Raw genomic sequence first — 26,812 nt, 5'->3', positions numbered from 1 at the left:
TAATTATAAAGTGGGCAAAAGATATAAACAAGCATTATACCAGAGAGCATATATAGGTGGCAAATACCTGAAAAGATGTTCAACACCTTTTCCCAGTGGTGAAATGGAAATGAAAGCCAATGAGCTATCACTGTACAGAATACGCCTATCACAGGGGCTAAAGTTAAAAAACAAACAAACCCAGATACGAGCGAGCATGTGGAAAAACTAGATCACTCCTATATTGCTGATGGGACTGTAAAATGATATGGTCACATTGGAAAAGAATATGGCAGTTTTTTGTTGTTTTTTTTTTTTTCCAAACTAAACATGTGTTTACCATGCAATGCAGTGGTTTCACTCTTCGGACATTGATCCTAGAGAAATGATAACTTATGTTTCCACAAACATCTGTACGTGAATGCAGAGAGCAGCTTTATTTGTAACAGTCCAAAGCTGGAAACCACCAGATGTTCTTCAGCTGGTGCATGGCTAACCAAATTGTGGTACATACGCAGGGTGCGGCTAACATAGGTTTATAATTGTGAGCACGTGAAACACGGAACTGAGTCATATATTATTATTTATTAATTATTATTTTCCTTACAAACAACTGTAAACCCATGCATGCCCCACCCTGAATACCGTGGACTATTGCTCAACAAGGAAAAGGAACACACGGCTTAGATGGACCTCCGGGAAGTGAGACTGAGTGAAAAAGCCCATCTCAGAAGGTTACATGGTGTTTGAGTCCATTTACTAGATGGGTGACAAAATGAAGGTGAAAATCTTATAGCAGTGGAGGACAGAATAGTGCTTGCCAGAGGTTCAAGAGGTGGGAAGGGCGGATGTTAGGTAGGTTGTGGCTATAGAACAGTAGCCCAAGTTACCCTGGTGTTGGAACCGTTTTGTATATAAATGGTGGTGGTGTTCACTTGCATCTACATTTGTGATGGAGTTGCACAGAACTAAATCCACACCCCCCACACACACATACCAAAATGAATGCATGTATATTGCTGAAACCTGAAGAGCTTCTGTGGAATGTATCCCTGTCGATTTCCTGGTTGTGCTCTTGGACGATATAGTCACCGAAGATACCAGAAGTCAGGGTACATGGGACCACTCTTCTTTCTTACAACCACGTGTAAATCTGCAATGAGTTGCAGGAGTATCTTTTTATTTTCATGGCACTATTATATAAAAGGATCTTTCAAAGATTTCTGTTTGGTCCCACCCTGCCCGTAGCGGAGTGCAAGTACCAGTTCCAGGCTTGGGGCGAGTGCGACCTGAACACGGCCTTGAAGACCAGAACCGGGAGTCTGAAGCGGGCCCTCCACAATGCCGACTGCCAGAAGACGGTCACCATCTCCAAGCCCTGCGGCAAAATGACTAAGCCCAAGCCTCAAGGTAGGTTCCTGCTCTTTGACCAGGTTGTAATAAAGATGGATGGAGGGCCTCAGGCAGGATCTTCAGATGTGGAAATGCAAGTTTTCCAGAAGAAAATCTTAGGTGAATTGCCTTAAGAAAGGAATTGAAAAGTCCCCTATAGTTAGCTTTAAAGTTCTCTGCACAGGCAGCAGGATGGGGATAGTCTCCTAACACAAATAAGTGCTTTAGCAAAACAGGCCAATTAAGGCCGTTGTCAGTTGTCGTGTGGTGACTATATATTCCAAGCTTGAAATTGGGACTACATTCTGACAAGTGTGAACAAACTTATGAAGGTGATGAGGCAGGAAATTTTAAATCAAGTCTTTCCTAGATTGTCTAACATAGATAGTTTCCATGGCATCAGCTAAATTATTTTACATTTTCCTTTTTCACCGCATACCTTGATAAGTTCTGTATTTCTTACACATCTTTCAGAGCCTTTATTTTCTGTCTTAGTTTAATTAGCTCAGCAACTACATTTATCATGGAATTTTTTAATTGTGTAGAGCTGGCTTTCTATGCAATCCCAGAAAGTCAGACCCTGCTCTCATGCTGGAGAAAGTAAACCAAAGCCAAGGTCATGGCCATGGTGTCCTACAAATAGACTCCCAGCTGAGCAGAGATAAATTCCTTTAACTCATGGGGATTATTGGCTCAGTTGTGTTCACCCCACCCCCCAAATTTAAATATCGAAGTCCTAACCATCAGTACCTCAGAATGTGACTGTATGTGGAGACAGGGCCTTCACAGAGATAAAAGTTAAATGAGGTCATGTGGGCATCCCTAATACAATCTGACTGGTGGGTAAGAAGAAATGAGGACACAGCACAGAGGTCCGACCATGTGAAGACACAGGGAGAAGAGGCCATCCACAAGCCAAGGAGAGAGGCCTCAGAAGTCAATGACCTCGACACCTTGGTCTTGGACTTCTAGTTTCTGGAACTGTGAGAAAATAATTTTCTATTGTTTAAGCCACCCACTCTGTAGTACAGCATGTGGCAGTCCTACCAGATGAATACAGTGGGCCTCAGTGAACTCTAAAGTAAAATGTCTCCTTGGCCTTTGGTCAAAGTTGAGCTCTCAAATGGACCTGCAATGTCATTCTGGCCAGATTAATTATAAGGAGAAACTCAGAAAAATGAACACGCTCATAGTAGTGAAAAGAGGGAAAAGAAAATAGTCCCAGAAACCAGAGAGGACTGGCTGGCTTGCTACTGGTTGTCAGAAAGGCCTCATTTCACAGCTTAGCTCTTTAGCCTCTGCTGGGGTTGTCCACGGAAATGGTCACCTCCTAATTTGGGATCGCCAGGTACAGGCTGGGCTGCAGGTGACATACTGGGACTCAGGCTGCCCTTCCAGGTCATGGGAATCTTGGCTGGGTATAGTGTGTATTATGTACCAGCTTTACACATATCACCTGTCCAGAGACAACTACACAGATCTAATGAAAATTAGTAGCCACATCTATGCCGTGAGACATTTCCCAAACTGGAAGAACTCAGAGAGAGACAGTTTTCTCACTGATTTATTTTTAACCAAAATATTCAGCATAAATATAGAGTGAAAAAGAAAAGGGACTAAAGAGAGCTCTACATCTAGCACAGCTGTTCTCAACCTGGGTTGCCCATTGGGGTTTTCTGTGGGAACTTATTAAAATGCCAGCGCCCAGGTAGAACCCAGACCAACTAAATCATCATCAGAAGTTTTGAAAATGAAAATGTTCTAGGGGAAATTTCATTAGCAGCCAAAATTGAGAGGTATGACTGTAGTAGGAAATCCTCAGAGATAACACACACACACATGCACACACATGCACACACTCATGTACACACGCAGTCTTCTTCTCTCCTGTGGGTGAGGGATACTACAGTGTAACGGATCGGGAGAAACATGAGAGAGTGATTATGTGGTGGGTGTGGGAGAACTGGGCGACTCTGGGAAATGTTGAAATGGGAAATGTTGAAAAGTGTGGAATAAATAGGGCATAGTCAGGACATGATTAAGAAAGACCCCTCAGGATATTTGGTAAATCCATGCCATGCGGGCTTCTTTTTAATTGGACTGCTGGATAATTCACTTGTTTACATCTTCCCATATGTAATGAAGGTTAACAGTTTGGTTGAGGCTTTCACCCTCAAATGGGTGGTAATAATATTGCAAGTGAGTAGACATTCTGTAATTGTTTGCGTATTGAAAATCAAGATATATACTTCATCCCCCTGAGTGAATTCTGTTATGCATTTTGTCGATCATTAAAATGCAGCTTTCACTTTGTGCATAACATACCTTTGTTAAAACTAAGTAGTCCTTTCTCAACTTGGAGGGTTTTATGGCTGTCACTTTGGCGCCATGCCCTCTGAGCAAAGAAAAACCTTATCATAGGAGTTGAGCTGGGGAGAGGTGTCAAATAGATTTTCTTAATGAGACTCACACACACTTTTTTTGACATATGTTCCCTGGTTTAAGTAAAATGGAATTAGTGGCATATGTGGGTTGTATATACTTCTGTCCTGTTTTTCTAAAATAACTGTGAATAGATACTACAGCTTTCCCTTTGTGAGTCTCTAACATTACGATGATTTTTTTCTAATCAAGGGAAAAGCATATAATAATAAAATGGAATCTGTATTATCATTAGTGTTGCTCTGTTTCCACTCACGTGTCTCGATCTGGGTGTCAGACAGAGATTACTTCGTGCAGTCCCATCTGTTCCTCTGCAGGTAGATAAACTTTGGAAGGAAACATGGCCACACTGGTTAATTTGCCCAGGGTTGCGTCTCTCGGAAATGACAGAGCCAAGATTTGGCTGACTCTGATCTCCTGTTTCCTTCTATACCCCGCTGATTTCTCACATAAATCACATGTGGGTATAGGCTAACCTGCATCGGTTCTATTTTCCTTTGAGTAGGAGAAGGTAGGCTTTGGAAAGCCCAATACTGATACTCAAGAGGCCTCCCCAAAGGAAGAAGACATTTTCTATAACAGTATTTCTACAGCTGTTCTGGAAGACATCTATCAGAATAAAACTTTCAGGAGGACAGGGGCCTGGTCTAGTTTGTCTCTGCTGTATCCCTTTTGCCTAGAACAAGGAGCAGCACATAGTAGGACTGAATAAATATTTGCATAATAAATAAATGCTACGGGGTGAAAAGGTTTCACACATTAAATGCATCAGAGACTAATAGAAGAGGTCATGTAACTAATTTTTTCCCAAAGTTTACAGTTAGAAATTATTTTCTTCCTTTATTCAGGAAAGAATAAGTCATCAGTGCCTTTTCCTACTCTAACTCAGTATGTGAAAAGGAGAGAGGGAGGTAGGGGCCTCACTAATATCGAATAGGGCACTGTGATAGGCACTCCTCATTTAAGCTTTAAAGCAACTCTCCGCAGTCCAGTTGGTTAACCTGCTCTATATATGAGAAAGCATAGGCTCAGAGAGGTTAAGCAACTTGCCCAAGTTTTCACAGCTTCTAAGTGGTGGAACCAGGACTCAAATTCAAAGGCAGACTGACACCAAAGACCTGCTGCCTTTTTTAATGCCACTGTGCTGCTTCTGGGTATTATAAACTATGGCACTGTGTCCATATTAGGTAAATCTCTGCGTCTAGAATCATTACATAACAGGGCTTCTGGGGACCTATCATCTGAAGTTACCCTCATACAGATGAGGACAGAGAAAATCAGTGATGTGATTCATCTAAGTTTATCCTGTTGGTTAGCAACAGAATCATCTCTAGGTTTTTTTCTCTTTTGATATCATTTTTTGCTCTTTTTTTTTTTTCCTTACTTGGGGATTACTGGAAAGGGACCTTCTATAGCTGCCAGACTTTCCAAAGAAAAACAGCCTCGGGTATTGTGCCCGAGGAGACTCCGCACCTTGTTGAAAGATAAGTTTGATTATTTCATATCACAGCTACTGAGCTCATAGCAAGAAATTATCTTTTTTCTCCAACGTCATCCTTCTCATCAAACACATAATCAGGCTCTGTTTATTTGTCTGTTTTTTTGTTTGTTTTTGTTTTAGAGAACTCCTTTTGCTTCACCTCTTTTGTTTGGGGAAATGGGAGTGAATTAATATACAAATCATGGGATTTTCAGTGCAAAAACGTATGCTCTAAATTTTAGAATGGATCAGGAAGATGTCAGGAAGGCTGAGGCCACCCAGCATTAAGTTGAGGAAAGACTGGAGATATTGTTGTGACTTGATTACTAATAATAAGATTAAAAGATTAAAAAGCGTGCTTGGGGGAGAGGGTGCTTAACACCTAGAATTGCTACCTAAATTAGGAAATGAGTACAGAGCACAGATGCTTTGATTAAAAGTGGCCTTAAAATTGAGCACACTCAAGTCCCGCTGCATTGCCTCTTGTGGAATAGACGTGTTTCTTCCTATTGCTTTCAATATTGCACAAGCCCTAACTTAAGCATTAGTCCAGAATTTCAGTATACTAGCTATCAAGTTGGAAACCCTTACTTAACAGTCACCTTGTGTTGGTCCCCACTTAATTCGTGGAGAGCTTTGTCCTCCACATCTCTATTCTATGCCCAAAAGAAGTGTCTTGATATTCTTATACAGACGTACAGACTGAGAGACGCACAACTGGAATACAGCTTTCTTGGGGACAGAGACAGGATTACTGTGGGGAAGGTCATTGATTGACTAAAAGGCTGTAATCAGAACTTGCTTAATTGCTGCCAGAAACTAGCCAGGATAAACTGGTGAAATGATTCATTGTGTGGGACACTTGAGATCTTAATTTCTTGGAAAAAGAGATTAAGAGTATTAAGATGATTAATTAAGAACACCCTGTGTCTGTTGGGGATGTCTTGCAGCAAGATCTACTCTAGCTAGTTCAGTAGAATAGGGTCTCACGGGATCTCCAGGAGGGCCAGAGGTTGTGCCCCAAATACTGCATTTCCAGGAACAGCACAGCAAAGGCAGCAGGTCCAAAAGAAATGTCTAATCACAACCCACATGGCTGAGGTAGCAGAACCCCTGCTGCTGGAATCACTCCCTGCTCAGCACATAGGATGCTAAGAATCACACTCTGGAAACCACGATTGCTGCCGTCCCTCCCAAAACCAGACATTCCCAACTCCTTTCTTGCTGTGATTTCCATTCTCTCCAAATTTGGCCTTGTTTTGTTGCTTTGTGTATTTCTAGGTACTCATTTCTATTTCTAAGACTCATTTAAATGTGCCTGCTGGATGGAAACTAAGTCACACATAAAATACTACAAATAAATAAATAGACAAATAAATGCTGCTGCAAGGGAGTCGGGGAAATGAGTCTTTTCACTTTCCGAGCTGTGAGGCTCCTGCGCTGGTGTGTTTAGTGAGCAGCCTGCCAGGGGCTATGTCGGGATGTTGGGCTGTGAAGATGGCTCGGTCTCTCTGGAGCCATCGGTGATGTTCTTGTCCAGTCCTCAGGGATCATTGCACTGTGAACAAGTGGAGAAGGTGGAAATGTGGGTCAGTCTGTGCATGACAGCTCTGTATAGAATGTCAGAGCAGGTGTTCCTCAGTGGTCCCCTTGGAAGATGAGCTCACTGTGAACCTGCAAGTTGGCCAAGCCAGCTGGGGCTGCCAGGGTGGGGAGCCGTGGTCCCCGGGCAGTCCCGTCTGTGGGAGCCGTGCAGCCCCATGGTCAGGCTTCTGGTGGTTTGCCATTGGAGCGTAGAGTCTAAGCTGAGGACGAGTCAGGGCTCGTGCAGAAGGCCCCTAGCTGAACTGGGGTTTTCCCAGGTGACCTGGCCAAAAGATCTTCATGGAACATTCTAGAATCTTGAGTTGTTGACATGGAAATTATTAGTTGTTACCTTTTTGAAAACATCCATCAGTGAGGGGTATTGTGAAGCTCCCTTTGATACCTGTAGGGCAGCGCAGCATGATGTTAGCCTCTGAGTTTGCCTGGACAAAGGGTATTCTCAGGTGTCCGGTACAGTCACAAGCAGGAACACAGATGAATGTCTGTGTTACAGGCGGCCCAGGGAACAGTGTTAATCCCTCCTGCCTTCCTGTCTGCCTGTGAACGCTCTGCTGTTACCAGGCCCTTGTTAAAATCCCCTCCTTACGATAACCCCAATTCCTTTTATATTTTCTCAGATCCTTCGGAAAGCTTTGCCATCTTGCTTCTCTCGTTTTTTTTGGACGGTTGCCTAGGCCTCTCTTATGTTTGACAATCCATCTTCTAAGATCAAAAGAACTGCAACTGTTTAAGTGCAAGACTCAGCTGTGTGCGGGACACAGCTTCTGGCAGCTGATTATTAAATGGAAGAAAGGGTCAGGAAAGTGATATTCCCAGCATTCTCAATTCTCTCCCCACTAAATAGGTTCTTTTGTTAGTTCTTTTAAAGATAAAAGAAGTTCTCCAACATTTTTTTTTTTTTTTATTTTCTGGGCTCTGACATCCCTCAGGAATGAGCATGGCAACCCTCCGGATGAGCTTTGCTAGGCTGGGGACTTCTGTGCTGAGAGAGGGGAAGGGGCAGAATCCCACCGCGCGGTAGCCTGAGATGGTCTCCCTCCCCGTGAGATGGGGGCGGGGTTGATGGGGGCTGCCCTTGCATTTGGCCAGGGAAAGAGCCTGGATTGCCTTGTGGGAGTGTTATTCTTGGTCAGAGGAAACACTCTTACTCAGTTTAGTTTCAGGGTTTTGATTTCTTGGTTCTACTTGTGAAAACTCTTTGAACATTTGCATTTTATTTCACTTTATTTTACTTTATAATTTATTTTTAAGTATTTAATCCATATAGAGTTTATCATGTGAGGAAGTGATCCAGCTTCATTCTTTTGCATGTGTCTGTCCGGTTTTCCCAACACCATTTATTGAAGAGACTCTCCTTACTTCATTGTACATATATTCTTGCATTGTTGGTCATAGGTTAATTGGCCGTATATGTGTGGATTTATTCCTGGGGTCTCTATTCTGTTTCATTGATCTATTGTGAGCATCTGTGTTTTATTTCCCATCCATCCTACTATACATGAAGTGAGAAGATCTAATTCTGCTCTTTTCTTACTAGAATGATATCTGTTTTATCTTCAGTAAACTGGAATCTACAATGAATACCTCCTATCACTGTTGTAAAGATGAAATGAAGTCATGTATAGAAAAATGCTTGATAAATGTGTGGTAGTTTTAAGATGATGTCCTTCTTTCCAAATGAGGTCAGTTTTTTTCCTCAGCACCTTTTCAGGCAAAAAAAAATTATAGTGATTACAATAACAGTAATTATAGTTAATATTTACTGGTAGCATAGTATGTTTTGATTATAGTTTAGTGTATTGCTTATAATATTATGTTATTGAATATTCACAGAAACTCTGTGAAATGGTTGCAATTATGACCCCCAATTTTACGTTTAAGAAAATGAGGCCTAAGGAAAATTAGATGCTGAGTACACGGTTATATAGCTACTAAGCAGAGGGGCCAGGACTGAAACACAAGACAGTCTGATTCTAGATCATGGCTGTCTGCATAGCTCCTTCTCCTGGCTCTATTCAACACAGTGATCTCCGTTTCTTATCTAAGAAGAATGATGAATGTCAGACCCACTTATTCTTTCCTCAAACCCCTCCTTGACTGCGGTTTTCCATCAGCAACAGAATCAGATCCTGGCTCCTTAGCAGGACATGCTGCTCAGGTATCATCCATTTAGGCTGATGTGTCATCATGGCCCCAGATGTCACCCAGGTATGGTGCCCCAGCCACACCAAACTCCAGGGGATGGCCAAATGGGCTGTGACTTCTTATACATCTATTTCTCCATACCTGTGACTCTAGAAACCTGGAACGTGCTCTTCTTCTGTAGTTTATGTACTTCATTCTGTAAAACCTACCCTGTTCATTCAGTGAATATTTATTGATGGGTGCTGTCCGCTAGAGAGGTAGCACCAGGGCCAAATTAATGACCTATGTGGACCTTTAGTGGAGTAGGAAGAGAGGACAAATCCCAAGACACTGCACAGAATGACAGATGCTATGGAAGTCCTTTGGCATTGCTTCCAATTTATTCATTTATTTATACAATCTATTAGGAGCCTTCAGTGGAGCCCTGGCTGGTGTGGCTCCGTTGGTTGGTCATTGTCCCACTGACTGAAAGGTTGCAGGTTTGATTCCCAATTAGGGTACGTGCCTGGGTTGCAGGCCAGGTCCTCGGTTGCGGGCAAGTGAGAGGCAACCGATCCACGTATCTCTTGCACATCAATGTTTCTCCCCCTCTCTTTCTCTCTTCCTTACACTCACTCTAAAAAAATAAATAAATAAAATCTTTTAAAAAAAGACTTGAATGAAGCAGGACATTAGGAGCTAATGAGATTCCTTTCCTTCCACTTCTCTGTTGTGGTGATTGTGACGGGTAGAAAATGGTGACAAATATAAGTAAATGATTAAGATGATAACTACATACTGGAATAAGTGGTGTAAAGAACTGAAGAGCCAAGTGTTAGAGTGGTTGGCGTTGGGGTGGGGGCTGGGGGTGGGGGGCTAAGTTAGAGTAATCAGGGAAAGCTTCTTCAAGGATAACTTTTGAACTTGGAGGAGGAGCTAGCCATCGTGGCGATCTCAGTGAAACAAGGGAAGTTCAAAGTCCCTGAGGCCGCCAAGAGCTTGCTTTGTTCAAGGACTAGAAAAGAGATGGATGTTAAAACTTGCAAGGGGGTGGGGTCAAGGGAGGCGTGTTAAAGGGACTAAATGGTAATGGAAAAAAATACAATAAAAAATATACCAGAGTTCCCTTCCCAAGCTTTCAGTTGCTGGGAGGGCTCACTCCTCTGATTAGACAATCGTTCATTCTGCTGTAGCCAGTGCCTATGTGCTGCTCACACCAATGAACATCTGGAGGTCAGGAGCCATATCTCCCCTTTGTAAGTGACTATCTCGTGGTCCCTTGTCCATGACAGGAACTCAGTGAGTACTACTGACTCGAATGAATGAACGATGTGTCCATAAATCTCCGCGGTCTGGCTCACGAGGACACATCACTCATTCATTGGCTGTGCAGACGTACAGAGAAATCAGTATTACAGCACAACACGCTCACCTGGAAGAAGGCTCATCTGGGTGTCTTACTTGCATCCTTATTAAAGAGCCGTTAGCCCTAATTGCGGGACAGATGTGAGAACCAGGAACTGTAAATATTTGTAGCGTTTACTTCACACTGTCTGCTTTCATGTGCCTTGGTAAATTCCACACCCAGAGGCTCATTATCTGTGCACACACAACACAGCTATATAGTAATTAGTATTAAGGAAGGCTGCAAAATAGAGCAGTGTTCACACTAATGAGTTACTGGGTTGAGAGGACTCTTTTGTTGATTGACCCCTGAAACTTTAGTGTTTCTTCCTCTAACTTCTACCAGATTAAGAATTTCTGCTTTGTGTTTTAAGCTGTAGCTGTTGTCTTCAGCGTTTCTCGAGCACCATAAAAGTCATTCCCATTTATTATTTATGATGTGACAGACATTATACTAAACTCTTAGACTGTGTTGTCTTGCTTAATCCCCACAGCAGCCTTAAGGAGTTTTGTTCACATTTTGCAAATGAGGACGCTAAGGTTCTAACCTGCAGAAGGTCAGCGAACCAGGGAGGAATCAGGCTTGAACTTGAGGTCGGGGCAGTCTACGTTCCAGAGTTCTTTTCTATTATACCAGTGCTTCCAAAACTGAGTGCTTCCTCCACTTTGGGTATTCTAAGAAAAAAAAAATTAGTAATTTGGATTTTGTTTCCATGATCATCCTAAAACATTAATACACACATGCTTGAGGGCATTTGTAATGGGAGTCATGTGAGAAAACTTTTGGCTCAAGCTTGTCTTTGTATAATCAATCATTGCATTGAAGCAAATGGTACTTTCTAGTGCTGCATTCCTCAAGCTGGGGTCCTTTAAAGGGGCTGCTCTTCTTGAGAGTAAGACAAAGCAGTGCAATGCACCTGCTATGCTATACGCAGTGGCCTCCCAACAGGACCCAGGGCTGGGTTCCGGAGGACTGTGTTCTCCCCACTGTGAGATCCAGAGCCACTCTGGTGTTCCCCAGGGTCCACGGCACCGCCGTTCTGGTGGGGACACTTCACACACTCCTAGTGACTTGGGCCAGCTCTGCACTGATGCAAAACCTCCAGGAACCTGCAGGGAAATCAAAGCAGGCTGGCTGTTGCTCAGCACACAGAGGCAGAGAAAAGAAATAAAAAAACTGAAGACTTTCTTTCTTTCTTAAGAAGTCAATTCTATTTTTAGAAGAGCTCATCAGAAACCCGAAGAGCAGGAGGCAGGGAAAAAATGTTGCTGGTTTCCTCTTGCATGTAGGGGGCAAGGCCCAGAGCTGTTTGTGGGAGGTGGACACATTCAGAGCATCTGCTCTGGCGAGGCCTGCAGAAATTATTTTTATTCTATAAAAATAGAAAAACATGGTTTTCAGGTCTTCACTTAGATACACAAGGCTAATCAATTAGGCTGGTATGAAGGCTGATGTCTAAAAATGTAGAGAGTCCAGGGGAATGTCGTCAGCTCTAACCTTTGCTGCTGCAGTAGATGGAGTGTTGGGTGTGTGCGGGTCCAAGAAGTCATGGTGGGGAGGGAGACGCGGCTCACCTGCGTGAAATCTGGAGGACAAGCGTGGAGATGGGTGAAACCATTAAAGAGCATAAAATGCCATCTATGTAGTACGAAAGTCACATATTTAAATGATGCATATTTAAATTTCCCGAGGCCATCAAAACAAACTCACTTGCAGTTTGCACCTCTACCACTAAGAGGGCATGCTGAAAGATACAAAAATTAAAGATAGTGTGGGTGTCATTCATCGATGCGTTAGTTCACTAGGGTGCTGTAACAAAGGTCCGCAGACACGGGGGTCCAAACAACAGAAATTTATTTTCTCATGATGCTGGAGGCTGGAGGTCTGGGAGCAAGATTTCTGCCAAGGTCGGTTCCTTCTGAAGTTCACGAGGGACGGATCTATTCCAGGTCTCTGTCCTCAGTTCACAGAGGTCCACCTTCTGCATGCGTCTTCATGTCACCTTTCCTTTGTGGATATCTTGTTCACATTTCCTCCTTGTATAAGGACACCAGCGATACCGGAGTAGGGCCCAGCCTAATGACCTCGTTTTATCTTAATTACCTCTGAAAAGGCCCTGTCTCCAAATATGCTCACGTTCTGTGGGATGGGGTTTAGGAATTCAACATGAATTTTTGAGGGGGACTTAGCACATAACAATTGAAAAGAAAAATCCATTTGGCAGCAAATTAGACATGAAATTTTAACTAGTCTAGAATGTGTGCCTTTCCCCTTTTTCATAAATCATGATTTAATTTTCAGTAAGTGCCAGTCATGGGCGATTAGACATCAGATATGATAGAAAATAATGGTGTACCAACTGCAAACTTCTTATTATTGTTTATAATCATACATTTTTATTTCCAACTGAGGCTACTAATATAATTTATTAAATTTTATACGATTTCTGTGTCCTCATTATTGCAGAAACACAGCTTCTAAGCATTTTATACTGTGGCAAAAGTAAATGTTTTCCTTTCCTGTTTTGGGGGGTAGAAGAAATCAGCGAATCTGTGGGTGGGGAGGTCAGTGTCAAGAATGTACGGTCAGGACTGGTCTACACATTGAGGGAGAGGCAGATGCCTTTGCTGAACGGAGGAAACCCAAGCATTAGTCCCCCATCTATGGTTTGTGTGTGTGTGTGTGTGTGTGTGTGTGTGTGCATGAGTGTTTATGTTACTCTGTTTTACCTAACTCCACAGAGTTCTGCAAAGTAACTTCAGAAGACATGGGAATGCAGTTAGGGCCACCAGCCCCACCAGGTGTGACAGCATATAACCACTGTCAAGCCAGCCACATGCACGCACACACATGTCCTGAATCATGGATGCACACACATGTCCTGGATCTCTAGCATCGCCATCAGAGATGCATGCTACTGCACCTATACATTCACAGACAAAATTATACTCACGTTCTAGAAGCTACCTATATAAAATTACGCATTCTTGGCAGAATTTACCTTGTTTTAACTATATTTGCTTCTCTTCAGTTTTATTTAACACATTTGAAAACATCTTTTTGCCAAGGGTGAAAAAGACAAAAGTTAGCAGCTGAATATTGAACACACATGCACGTGTGCAAACACGCAGCTTTGTTTTTCCTTCTGTAACTATATACAGGAGAGAAAGCTCTGGATTCAAAGCCCTAGATTAAGTACCTCAGATTCTCATCTTCACTGCTCTTCCCCCTGACTCTTAAAGGAAAAATCCACAAAAGCTTTCAGCTTTCTGTTGTATGCTTAATGTTTGTACATTCCCAAATGAATGGCTAGGTTTAGCTAATACATAAGCATGATGTGGATATATTGAGCTAAAAATAGGGGTTTAGCTTGGTGGGTTTGTACCTGGTATACACATGCATATAGGTCTACCAGGTACATACATTCATATATGTCTGCCTGGTACACACATGCATATAGGTCTGTCTGGTACACACATGCATATAGGTCTGTCTGGTACACACATGTATATAGGTGTTCCTGGTACACAGATGCATATAGGTGTTCCTGGTATACACATGCATACAGGTCAGACACCAACACACTCCTGACTCTACTGTACAAAGAAGTGCACCCTAAAGATGGTCCTTTTTTTGATGGGTTAGAGAAGCTAACAGATACCTGCAATGGTTACCATAAAAGAAGGGAAATGAAGAAACAGGAGAAAGAAGAGGCTGAAAAAGCGATGGGGGAAGAGTCTTCAGGTAAAGGAAGAAGTGCTTAGTCTATTATCCTGGGTTAGTTGCTTTGGAAAGTAACTGATGTATTGGAGAACTTTTATTTAGCTTGTTCTGTGTGGTTGATGAAATGACTTCCTCATCTCCTCCACTAAAGCTTCAGTGAAATCTGCATTACCAGTGCTTTCAGAGCTGAAATTTCTATTTGGAGGAGATGCAGTTAAGGGCTGAGTCATCTCAAAAGGAAATGGGGGCAAGATAGGGGTTCCTTAAAGGCTCTAGACACAGGTGCATGATACCTTTCATTCACATTTACTTGATGCCAGAAAGCACACATGTAGAAAGGCAGACATTGGGAGAGAGTAGTAGGTATTGATATGAAATAGAGTTGATGAGCAAAATAGTAGGTGGGTAGTGAGATAAAGAACAGGTATCAGCTTGTGGGCAGCATTGAGGAGCCATCATATGTATGCATGTGTGTCTTCCATTCATAAGCCTAGTCAGATGTACATATATATTCCATACATAATTCTAGAAATAAACGCATCAAGTCCATAATAGAAAAAATGAAGTAAGCGGTATTACAAATTAAGAAGTCAAAGATGAAACCATAAAATAGTAGTAACATAGACATTAGATAGAACCATATCTGAGAATGATACATTATGAAAACTTTTAAAGAATAGACTTCTGATTTTTAAATAAAATCTTCTTTCTGTATTGTGGCACTTAATATATACTACCCGATTAAAACTGAAATATTGGGAAATTTAGTGATTGGTGCCATGTCAAGAAGCCTAGCCAACTAGTACCTGAATTTTAGGTGCATCTCTGAGATGTACATTCATGATTCAAAAAGCTTTATTAAGTTCTAGGGCACAGAAGTTATAGTCCCAGGGATTCAGTGACTAGGCAGGTAATTCTTAAGCACAGACCCGTTTTTAAATAGACTCATGAAGCTTTAGAAGGATCTTGGTGATACCCAGAATTTTATGGCATATTGACATGGTGATTGTACTATTTGTACTATTTGACAGTGATGTGATCCCTTTCCTTAATCATTTCTCATGATTGATTGGATGAGTCCCCGCAGGCAAGCTGGACTGGTCGCTACGGCATGCCTCCAGCTGTCCCTGTCTGCTGGCGCCCTTGACCTCTGAATCCACAGTGCCCTTTTCTGAATGCTCATAGCTTTCTCCTATATGAATTTTACCTCTTAGAGGTAGAATCTCTTCTTCCTGTTCTATTGAGTAATTCTCCCCATGGGTTTAATAACCTGAAGTCATTTTACCTACATCAGTAGCAAATAGAGGTTGACTCGCTTTAGTTAAAATCTGGGCTCTCAATCATGCAATCTCTTAATTAAAATAAAAAAAGTTTTCTGTATACACAGCAAGCCATCTGAAAAAAAAAAAAAAGGAAATAAGATGAGCTTATTCCATAATTCTCAATTCTTCTACTTTGGGAATAATACCCCTGCTCAAGATCTTTGAAAATCCTTTAAATAGACATCTTCCTTGCAATGCCTATCACAACCCTATTTCTCCCCAGTTTTCCCTTATATTGAAAATGGGACTGGGTGTTTCCTTGTACCAACTACATGGGAATTCCATTGCTAAAAAGGTCTGTGAATTGATGGAAAAGAGATGATGCATACTGCTTGATTATTTCTTTGTCTTTTGAGAACAAGTTTGCCATGACAGGCTCTTGTATAAGTTGCTGATAAAAATGTAAATTAGTACTTCTTTTCCAGAAGGAAATTTGATAATACATATCTAAAGCTTTAAAAATATCCAGGAGCCCCTCTTCTAATAATATATACCAAGGGAAAACTTAAACATACAATCATTTGTCTGCAAAACACACATTGCATCATTATTTATAATAACAAAAACTGAGAACATGCCAAGTGACCAGCAAAAGGAGGAAGGTGATAAAAAATACGGGCTGGAATGTCATAAAGAAATACTACTCGGTTATGTTTTAAAGTGTATGAGACGATGACATAAAAATAGTACAATAGAACTTTAAGTATAATCTACTTTATCAACTGTCAATATGTTCCTAAAGTATATATTATATATATCCATAGAAAGAAAACATAAATAGAACCTGCTGTTAAAGCTCTATATTGTGAAGCTATGAGTAATTTGTTAACATATATGTGTTTTTAAATTTTTTCTATATAAGCCTATATTACTTTTAAAGCTGGAAAGCGAATATGGTTTAAAGATGACTTAAATAACTCTCTCTTTCCTTAAGGCTAAATCTACCGCCAACATACTTTTGCTCCCTGGTAATTCATTCTCCCTGTGGATATTGTTTTACACCATTTCTTCTGCGAGGTCACAGTAAATAGCAGCAAGAGGAATAGGCATGGGAGCCGTTTGAATAGCTGTCACATATCCGTGGTCTTCAGTATAAATACATACTCAGAGCGTGCTTCACAATGTTGAAAGGCCCTCACCCAGAGCCATCCTGAAAACATCACTGTCGTGGAAGCTCTGAGAGCAGCATTTAATCTTATTTGCCATGATATCCCAGCCTCTGAAACAGCACCTGGTGTATAGTGGTTATAGAGCGTGCATTTGCTAAATAAATGGTTTTCTTGTAGTAGTAGAGTGAGATCTTAGAGGTCATCATCTCTCATGATGTTCCCGCTGGTGCTCTGAGGAGGACATACTAGCTTTTATTATCCCCAGTGCAAAGGGAACAGATGCAGAATGACTGATTTGCCCAAGACCCCCGCGCTGGGACAGGGCAGATATGGGTGAAAAGTAATTCCCTTGGGGAAGACTTGGTTCTCGGTCCAATCCTAATGGCATTGTTTCCTCGTTGCCTTGCTAAGCAAATGGCCGTGGAGCCGCTGACTACTTCAGCATCCAACAGGATTTTATTTTCCATTCAGGATGTTCTGATGGTTGGGCTCAGAATGTGTCATAGCAGGACTCCTATGGCGCCTTCTCATGACCTCTGTCCTTTGCTATAAGAGTCACTATGCATTGGGAGAATTGTCTCGGTTTTGAGATTTTTACATAGGATATGGTAAAGATGGCGCTCCAGGTGCGAGGATTTATAGCAATACGAGAAGCAAGAATCCTTTCGAGGATATTTGTCTTTAGGAAAGCCTTAGCACTTTCAAACATATCTTAAAACAATCTTTATATTAAACATATCTTAAATGGTATCTTAACATATCGTAAACAGTCTGTTTCTATTAAAATAATAGAAGTTTTTACATACCTACCATGAGAGAGATGAGTACTATATATTCCAGCAACTTACCACCCCCCCAAAAGGATACAGGTTTGTAAATCAAAATAAACTGATGAACAAAATAGGAACAGACGTATGGATACATGGAACAGACTGACAGCTGTCAGAGGGGAGGGGTATTGGGGGGCTGGATGAAAGAAGGTGAAGGGATTAAGCAAAAACATATATACATAACACATAGGCATAGAGAACAGTGTGGTGATAGCCAGAGGGAAAGGGGGTGGGGGGAGAGGTGCGCAAAGGGAGGGAAATAGGGACAGAACCTTTGCTTGGGGCAGGCAGTGAGTGCGTAATGCAGTGTGCAGATAGATGATGTTTTATCGAGTTGTACGCTTGAAGCTTGTATGGTTTTGCGAACCAGTGTCACCCCCAATAAATTCAAGATAAAAAAAGCGAAGTGCCTCTCTGTGAATATCCAGGGCAGGGATGTGCTGGTTGGGATCATCTGTGGGAACAAGAACAAGTCCCTTCTCAGGCAGGTGCCCTTCCCTCTCACATTTGACAGTGTCTCGTTTCCTGTTTGCATCCTTTCTGCTTGCGGAAGAGTGCTGTGTAGCCTGGGGTGTTATTTGATGTGTAGCATGTATACACCTCCTTCGGCTGCCTTGACCCTTTTCAGTGTGAACTAAGGTGGCCTACTGCTCACATCAGGATGGTAATAAAACCTTTGAGAGAAGCCGCTGCCGTGTGACTCCATCACAGAGCGCTTTGTTTTACCCAGTGAGAGCCTCGCTCCGGGCCAGTTCATGACCCTCGTGCTCATAGCAAAGATTTCTTTCACTGTAACCTTAAAAGGCTGCTCAAGTGGGACATCATTTTTACCCACAGAGTTATTTCAGGCTCCTACTTTAAAGATCAAGAAAAAAAAAGTGCTGAGAAATTCATGTATATAGGTTTGTAATTTTATTCTTCATAAATTATTTTCGTTTGAAGAACTGAAATATTACAAGATTCGGATTGACTTTACACTCCTTACTTTCCTTGGGAAATATTCTTTTCTATATACTAATGGAGTGGCCTTTTCTATTTCCAATTCAAGTGTTCATTTCTTCACTGTGTAAATAGTACTTTGGGGCACTTATCATGGATCAGACACTGAAGGCACAGATGCCAAAGACAGATATAGCCTCTCCCCTCATACAACAGGAGGAATGCATATTAAATAATTCGATACAAAATTAATAGTTCAATTCTAATTTTGTTAAGAACGGTGAGGGTCACAATGGAAGTATCTAAATGTGGGTGGGACTTGTTTTGTCTGGGAGCTCTGGGAAGGCTTCATAAGGAAGTAAAATTGAAGCTAAGATCTTAAGGATGAGTAGATGCTGGCGAAACAAAGTTGAGGTAGTAGGAGTGAAACACACTCAGGGAGACAGAACATAATGTGTAAAGGCTGAGATGGAAATAGCCAAGGAAAATTCAAAGGACCACTGTAAGGAAGGGGGTGTATGGTGAGCCAATGCAGTGTATGTGTTCTTGTGTGCTACGGATTTATTTACTTCACTTCAGATTTACTGATCAGCTATAACACGGGGCGCTATGCTATGGGCTAAGAATATAACAATGAGTAGGAATTGTGCCTTCTCACTACAGATAAGTGCTCTGATAGGGGAACTAAAGAGAGCAGGCTTCTAAATAAGACCAAGAGGTCAACACGTGAGAAGGGTGTCAAAACTGGTACCTGAGGGATGGGAAGCATCCACGAGATGGAGGTAGTGGTGGAAGTGACGGAACAAAGCGTGAGTTTGAAGGTCAGAGACTAGGAGAGAGAAATCATCACAGGCTTGAGGAATTGAAATGAGCATAAATGTAGAGAATCAAGTAAAAGGAGGTGATTTCAACGATAAGAAAGATATAAGCACAAACTAAAATCGATAGGAATTTACTCCAGATGTAATGATTAATGGCGGTGAGGTCAAGAGTCAGGGAATGGCCCCTCCTCGGGTTCTACTGTCAGATCATTGTGGACCTTGGAAGGTCACTGATGCTCTTCGGGTGTCTATTTCTTCTTTTGTTGCGTAGGGCAGTTGGACTGCGCCCTTTCCAGATCATAGATTCCATAACACTATTTAAAAACCCTCAGGTGGACTGGGTAAGGTTTGAGAAGTTGTTCATAAGTTTTTGAGGGGCCACAGAGACAAGTAGTCCATCAGTAAAATGTACATACAAGTCCACACCCCAAAAAACCCTGCTTTGGATTGGAAGCAGTATTGCCAACCCAATTTTCTCTTTTATTCTCAAAAATTTGAAAAAATCTTGTGAGAAATCAAGTTAACTGCATGCAAATACAAGTTCTTTCTTCTTTCTGTGGATTTTTACTGAAGCTTCCTCATTTTTTTCTATCTAGATTGAACGCAAAGTGGACTTAAGGTCTGCAGTGTGTCCAAAGAATGCTATAATGACCTGCAATTGTGTCAAAAACATAAATTGATTGACAGGGTGCAGGTTAAATGGGCAATTGATTGATTTCTTGGTATTCAGCAAGTTGTTAATTAATGTATATAAAATAAATGTCAGGCTCAGGTAACAGACGGAGGGTGAGCTCTTGCCTTTATCCGCGAGAATTGAGGAGACCGTTCCATCCCTAAAGTGTTCCCTGAAATGAACAACCTACGTTAGCTAGAGCAAATAGTGTTTAATATTCAGAGTAAGTTTAAGTTTTATGAAATAAATGTATTCCAAATCTCTTCAGTGTGGCGTCCATTCAGATTTATGTATGAAATAGGGAAATGTTAGCCAAAATATGCAAATTATTGCTACAAACATCCACTCGTGCCCAGGAAGGAATTTGGAGAAATTGAGAGAAGGGAAGCCAGAGTTGTATCCTGGTGAACATCCTAGATTATTCCCTGAGGATACCAGTCTAATTTACAGCTGTGGCCTAAAATGTCAGTCGAAGACTGGGAATTATTAAATGTGCAGGTAGTAAACAGAAAGCCTTCTTTGACCTTCTGGTGTCTTTGAACTTGGGAGTTCTGGCAGGTGTCTTTGAACTTGAAAGTTCTGCTCATCTCACTTTTAATGGATCAGAAGAAGGAAACATTTATAATGACAAGCAAAAACAGAGAGGGTGAAAGTGTAAGTCTCTTTGGTATAGAAAGGGAAAGCTGAGGATAGGCAGGAACACAATGAATGCTCACAAGCAGCAATTTAGCAGGATTTGAGCAACTAATTGTATATGGTGCACCCCTGAAGCTTGAGTACGGGAAGCTTAGGAAGGTACTTTGTGCAGAAACACTACTTTGCTTAGTTTATGATGAACTTTAGAAGTTACCTAAAGAGGTGGTGAGGATACGAATGAAAAAGGTTCAAGCTCCGCTTAAGTATTAACTGGGATTTGTACATTTGTGGTTGGCATCGTGTCCTCTCTCATGACAAGCTTCCGGGCCCTTTGGGACACAGGCCCTATGATCTGGTGAACAATGTCCTGATCCCAGCTGGTCGTTGCTTTGTGCCGGGGTTCCTCTGTGGCTTAGCACATTCAGTGACCTGCTCAGCCAATATATCCTGATGATGATGAAGAATATTAACTATATAGAGAAATGGCCTCTTGTTCTTAGTCTGTTATCACGTTAATGATAAACTGCTAGCCTTTATCGAGCCCATGCTATTGTGCCACGTTCTGTTTTCAATAGATTTTATACGACTCATCTCATTTGGGTACTAACCCTATGAAGTGGTATTACACATATGCCCAGTCGTAAGGCGGAATCTGAGACACAGATACATGAATTAGCTTTCTCTGAGTCTCACAATAACTTAGGGATGGAGCCAGGATTTGAACTCTGGCCATTTGGTCCAGAGCCTGTACCTAACCTGTATGTTTCTGCCACTGCTGTGGACCAAATGGGGGAAGGGTCTTAGAAGCATTTAGCAATGTCCTTTCACTGGCCAGCCCAGTACTTCTGACCAGCCTTGTCTTTGGAGCCAAAGGGGACATGTCCTGTTCTACACTGCATTCTCCTACACTTACGAAAAGGAGATGGCATGGTGATTGACTGGAAAAGGAGGAAGTCTTCTGAATTAAATCTTCATAATTTTGTTTACCTGATGTGGCCCAGATTGATACATTCCTTTGGTTCACCCTAGAGTAGGAGTCCTTACAGGGTCAAAGCTCCATGTGTTTCAGAGCTGGTCCTTCATATACAAATAGCTGGCCAAATACATAAGCGGAGGGCAAATCAGGACTGGCAGTACCTTGAAATGGCTCATCAGAAAATATGCTCAGCAGTCTCGTGGGAAGGGAATGGGGGAAGTGGGGAGCTAAGCAATGCTCTTCGAGTGCCCCACTGGGCAGTAACCTGGCTCCTTCCAGAGATGGCTATTGTGTTTCTATTTTTTAATTAGGACCCCAGACAACCAATAAGATTCTGGGTACCCACGGGTGCTCCCATGTAGCTGGACTGCACTGCTCCTGCCTGATCTCATACGCATTCTCCTGGCTAAAGCAGGTGTGCGCGTGGTTTTGCACATGCTCACACACGTACATTGTCCGTCTAATCATTTGATTCCTTGCCAATTATCAGAAAAGTGGCTCTTCCCCATAGCTCACTAACGTGATTTTTTCTTTCTCTTTCTTTTTATCTGAATTGCAGCAGAATCTAAGAAGAAGAAAAAGGAAGGCAAGAAACAGGAGAAGATGCTGGACTGAGAGAGGCCACCTTCGTGGGACATGGGAAGGGCATCAGCAAACAGGATCAGTTAACTCTTGCATTTATACCTACCGTAGCTTTTTATTCAAAAATTATCTATAGCTTAAGTCTACAATAGGCAGAAACAAAGAGAAAAGAACATTTTTTGTAGTAGCCTTTTTAAAATGTATACCATAGTACCACTAGGGGCTTATAATAAAGGATTGTAATCCTATTTAGAAAGTTGACTTATAGTACATGATAAATGATAGAAAATTGAGGTAAGTCTTTTCTTTTTTTTTAAGTTCTGTGATATTTTCCATTTAAAATCTTTTTTTTACATGTTTTCTTTGGCAGCAATTTAAATGTTATGACCATGTAAACTACTTCTCTGATTAGGTAATTTTTTTCACCTAGACTTTTTTTCCCAATTGAGAAAAATATATACTAAACAAGGCAGCAATAAAATATAATCATCCTATTTGAGGAAAAGACCTTGTTTTCTGCCAACGGATTGAAAAACATTTTTAGTCAGCAAAATGGGGGTGGGGGGCAGAGCATGCACTAGTTCAATGTTGACTTTTTTTTAAAGAAAAGCATTAAAACATGAAATTCTTTCACTTTGGCAGAAGCATTTGTTTTCTTGATGAAACTATTTTTCCATCTGAGGAAAAAGAAAGAGACTAGGAAAATAAATCAAGATAATGCTGAAAAAAGGGTGCTTTTGTGTGCAATAATTTGATAATAATGTCACCTGCCTGCATTTGTCAATGACACTACCCCAGCCAACCTGTTAGCAGTGAGAGTTTCTCACACAAACTAATTAAATCACTTTGAGCACAAATGTTAGAGCGGGACTATATATAGATGTAGATCTATAGAGAAGGTGTAAGTCTATAGATATCTCTGGGTCTTACTGCTCTGTATTTTAACTTCCTATCTATATTTAGTGGGTTAGACTGGTGGTACTGAATTGAATAAAAGCCCCAAATAGTCTAGTAGTTAGGAAAATGCTTCTTCTATGGAACAAATCTCGGCTTCACGGGGCCAAATCAGAATCAGAATATCACAACGCAACCAAGCATTCCTGCTACAGTATCTGCCATGTGAGTGCCATGGACTCTTCATACAACTCCCCTTATCTGCTGGGCTCTACGCAACAATCTTTAAGTAAACAAGTCTATGTTTCTCTTATTCAGAGAAAGAGCCCCCCAAATCAGCTGGGATTCGCTTCAGAGCACTTCTCCTGAAGGGGCCACCTCTCATTTTAAAGCAATAAGAAGCAATGAACAAACACCTACCTACTCAGTTAACTGGAAGGCCATTTCAAAAATGCTGGTTGCAACACCTTGGGCTAGCCATAAAATAATTACCAACCGGCCTGATATTGCAGCCAAGGTATCTTCAAAGCTAAATTGGTTTTGTCATCTACTTGAGGACTCGAGCAAAGAATATTGAGGGGGTCCATATCTCCCCACTAAGTCCAAGCCAGCTGATAATGGGAAGGAGAAAAGGGGTGGGCTTCTGGCCACATACACTGACCGTGTTATGGGCTGATGCTTCATCAAAGCAGAGTACCTTGTCAAGTGCAAATGACAGACACATGAATAGTGAATGCAGTCCTTTTACAAGCAGACTTTAGCAGGAGAAAGGCACTCATGAGGATGGATGGAGGAGATGAAAGAAAGGCATTGTTTTCAGTGGATTTTTTGACAGCAGCGTCCCATGAGGGTGGGGATGATGGAAGAGTCTGCAGCAGATTTCCTTAGCCTCTCACACAGTATTGCTTCTCCATCAGCATTTAGCTAAAATCATGCCCATGAATCAGGAATGAACTAAGGTGAACTGAAATGAAATCTCCCTAAGGGAACACAATCCTGTAAATAACTGTGACATCCCTCTTTATTCACGCCTGGCAGGAAGCCAGGGGTTCTTTGCTGCGTCGATGATGAATCCTAACAAATCATAAAGTAATAACTCCCGATCTCTGTTAAAGCAAGGGTTGGAATGCTAATGCCCATCACAGAGGGTATGAGATGAGACTTTCTCTAAGTCTGGAGAATTCTTGTAGCCCAACCCAGCTTTAAACACCTTGCTAAATTGTCCTGACATGTCAGAAACATAAATACCAAAGGACAAGCTTCAAAAATCACTAATTCTCACAAATAGGAAAAGAAAAGACCATTCTCAAGCATTTCACAGAGTTTACCAGCAAATGCTCTCTTCCCAAATGTTCTGAGTGTTATGAACTTTCCCCTAAAGTTCATTAAGCCTCTAGGAAGGAGAGGGAAATGGGAAAAGTGAGCAGGGGTTTCTTCAGTGGTCTTACAATGGGCTAGGCTTCCCTTCCAATAACTGGGAGGTCGTAGGGCAGCCTTGCCCAAACCCTAGCAGAGCAATCCTTCAGGGCCCAGAGTGTTCTTGTTTCGCTCAGTGACTGAATCCACCGCACTGGACTCTGGTAGACTTCTGATTTGTCCTGAATATTTGGGTGCTGTCATACTTGTGATACACAGATGTTATCAGAGGACCTAGGAGAAGGACACTTTGACTTCATGTATTCCTGAAATGACATCTTAATGTCTCTTTAACTCTGTAGGAGAGGCACTCTGAACAGAATTTAATACTCTGAATATTTATTAAGTAAAGTTCTACTACATTGTGTGGGGGAGAATTTAATTAAGTTATGAAGTTTAATAATTAAACTACTTAATTAAAAAGTTAAATAACTTCAGTTGTTTGCCCTTGACTGTAAGGAGTCTTATTGAGAGGAAGAAAGGCTGCAATTCTTTTTTCCCATTGAGAAGATAGATACTTTCTCTAGGAATAAGATATATACACATTTTTTCCTATAATATGTAATTCTTGGCTTCATAATTCTGAAAATCTTTAATTGTTTTATAAGTTCTTTAAATGAAAAACAGAGGTAAATATACTTTAAGGGGCAACGGATGAGGCAATAGCAGATACTACTTTTACAAATTGTATTATTTTGAAATAGTTCTCAAACATTAAAATCAGAACTTTATCAATCTTTAGTCATGGGATTTTCTAATAGAGTCAAGCAAAGGGCTTTCTTCCCATTAATCTCCTCCCAAAATAATAAGATAGACACCCTCGGAAGTGGAATATCAAAGCTTCAGATCTCTTTTTTTTTTTTTTTTCCTGGCTTGCTTTTCATTTAGTTTTAGCACTTAAGCTTTCAAAAGCGGAGTCAATCAGAATGCGAGGGTATAAGGAAATAATTTTCATGACTTCTCATATGAACTCGAATTTTAGATTCTTCTTTGGGGTAAAAGAGACTCTTCGTTATCTGCAAGGCTATTTCTAAGTTGCAAAAATTCTCCTCATCTTTCCCCGCATTGCCGTGATCTTTCTCCTGTCCCTCCCCACCCTCCCATTCAACCCTGGCTGCCGCTGTCAGACAGGAAGTGAGGACCCTTTCTTCTCTTCTTGCATCTGGAAACCTTAGCAGCAGACAGTAACTGCTCCAGATCTGTCAAATAGATGCATTTTCAATCTGCTCCTCAGAGAAGATCCAGGGTTTTGGAATACATGAACACAAGGAGAAAGAGGCATAATGTTTTCTGAGCGTCCTGCAAGGAATGCCTCCCTCAAACTTGGGTGGACTCTTAGTTCCCTGGAGATGAAAGATGTGGGCCATTTTAATCAGAGAAAAATAAATCAGTCTTAGAAATCTGCTTCTGCCCTACTGCCTGTTCTTCCCAGTCTTTCGCTTTTCCAAACAAGGCACTGGAAGTAGAATAAAATGCTCAATCCTCTTAGGGTCTCATGTAAAACAATTAATTCAATAATATATCTCAACATGAATGGAAGCTTATGTGTGTTTGCTTTTTTAGTTTAAAAAAAAAATAAAGAACAATTAGCTCTCAATATTTAATTTCTGTAAGGTGATTTTTTTTTTAAAGGACAAAACCTAAACAGGCAGAACATTGCTTGATGTATGTCTTATGTATGTATTCACTACAACTACTGTATTAAGTTACTAATGGGGTTAACTAAGGAGGTTATATATCTAGATTATTGCCACATACTTTCTTTTGTTCTTTGGAAGTGTACATGGAAGCCACAGACTTTACATAGAGAATAACACCATGGAAAATCCTGACATCATATCCATAAACTCCTGGGAAGAGAGGGGTGCCTTAGAGACTAAACAGATATAGTGGTTGTGTTTCTACATTCCGCTTCCTCTTAGGAGAGCTACAAATGTTACATGAAATAAACTAATCGCAGAGAATGACTTTTCCCCTGACTTTGAGTATACGAGTCATCAAACACAGGACAAAAAACAGATCCTTAACTATCATACTTTATGAGATTTTTGGAGAATACCATGAATACCTCTGTTACCGTAAATGACCAGCAGATTTGAGATAAGTCCAAAAGATGTATGCTTTTAAGGTGGTTATAACTAATAATTAAAATTCTTACCCATTTATTTAGAGATCTGCCAGTCTACTGTCTTGTAGCAAGGATGAAGAGAGAGATATCAGAGATCTATTCTGGGATCTGGTGAGGAGAAGAGCAGGGAAGATGTGGATAATTGCTCTAATCAAGCATCTTTGAAACCTCTGAATTCCTCTCCTTATATTAAGCTAAAAGATATTTGGCCATCTAAGGTAATGTTCTTTGGGCAGCATTTGGTTTAGGTTAATTCAACCAGGAAACATCTGGTGCTGGAAAATTGAATTCTGACTCTGGTGAATGCATTCTCATCAAGAAATTTAACCATATCCA

General features: G+C 41.2%; 1 protein-coding gene across 1 annotated transcript in view; it reads left to right on the top strand.

The window, feature by feature from the left end:
* Window positions 1-22,671, top strand: part of PTN (pleiotrophin) — a 100,539-nt gene extending 77,868 nt beyond the window's left edge. Inside the window, exons 4-5 of the mRNA XM_090286811.1 lie at window positions 1,228-1,389; window positions 22,016-22,671. Coding sequence (XP_090142937.1) covers window positions 1,228-1,389; window positions 22,016-22,071 — 218 coding nt within the window. The 3' untranslated portion in view covers window positions 22,072-22,671. The remainder of the gene's footprint in view (window positions 1-1,227; window positions 1,390-22,015) is intronic.
* The last annotated feature ends 4,141 nt before the right edge of the window (window positions 22,672-26,812 follow it).

The sequence above is a fragment of the Furipterus horrens genome, unplaced genomic scaffold (genome assembly GCF_987537825.1).
Source record: "Furipterus horrens unplaced genomic scaffold, mFurHor1.1.pri manual_scaffold_9, whole genome shotgun sequence".
In the NCBI taxonomy this organism is placed as follows: Eukaryota; Metazoa; Chordata; class Mammalia; order Chiroptera; family Furipteridae; genus Furipterus; species Furipterus horrens.
This window is presented reverse-complemented; position numbering and strand designations above follow the sequence as displayed.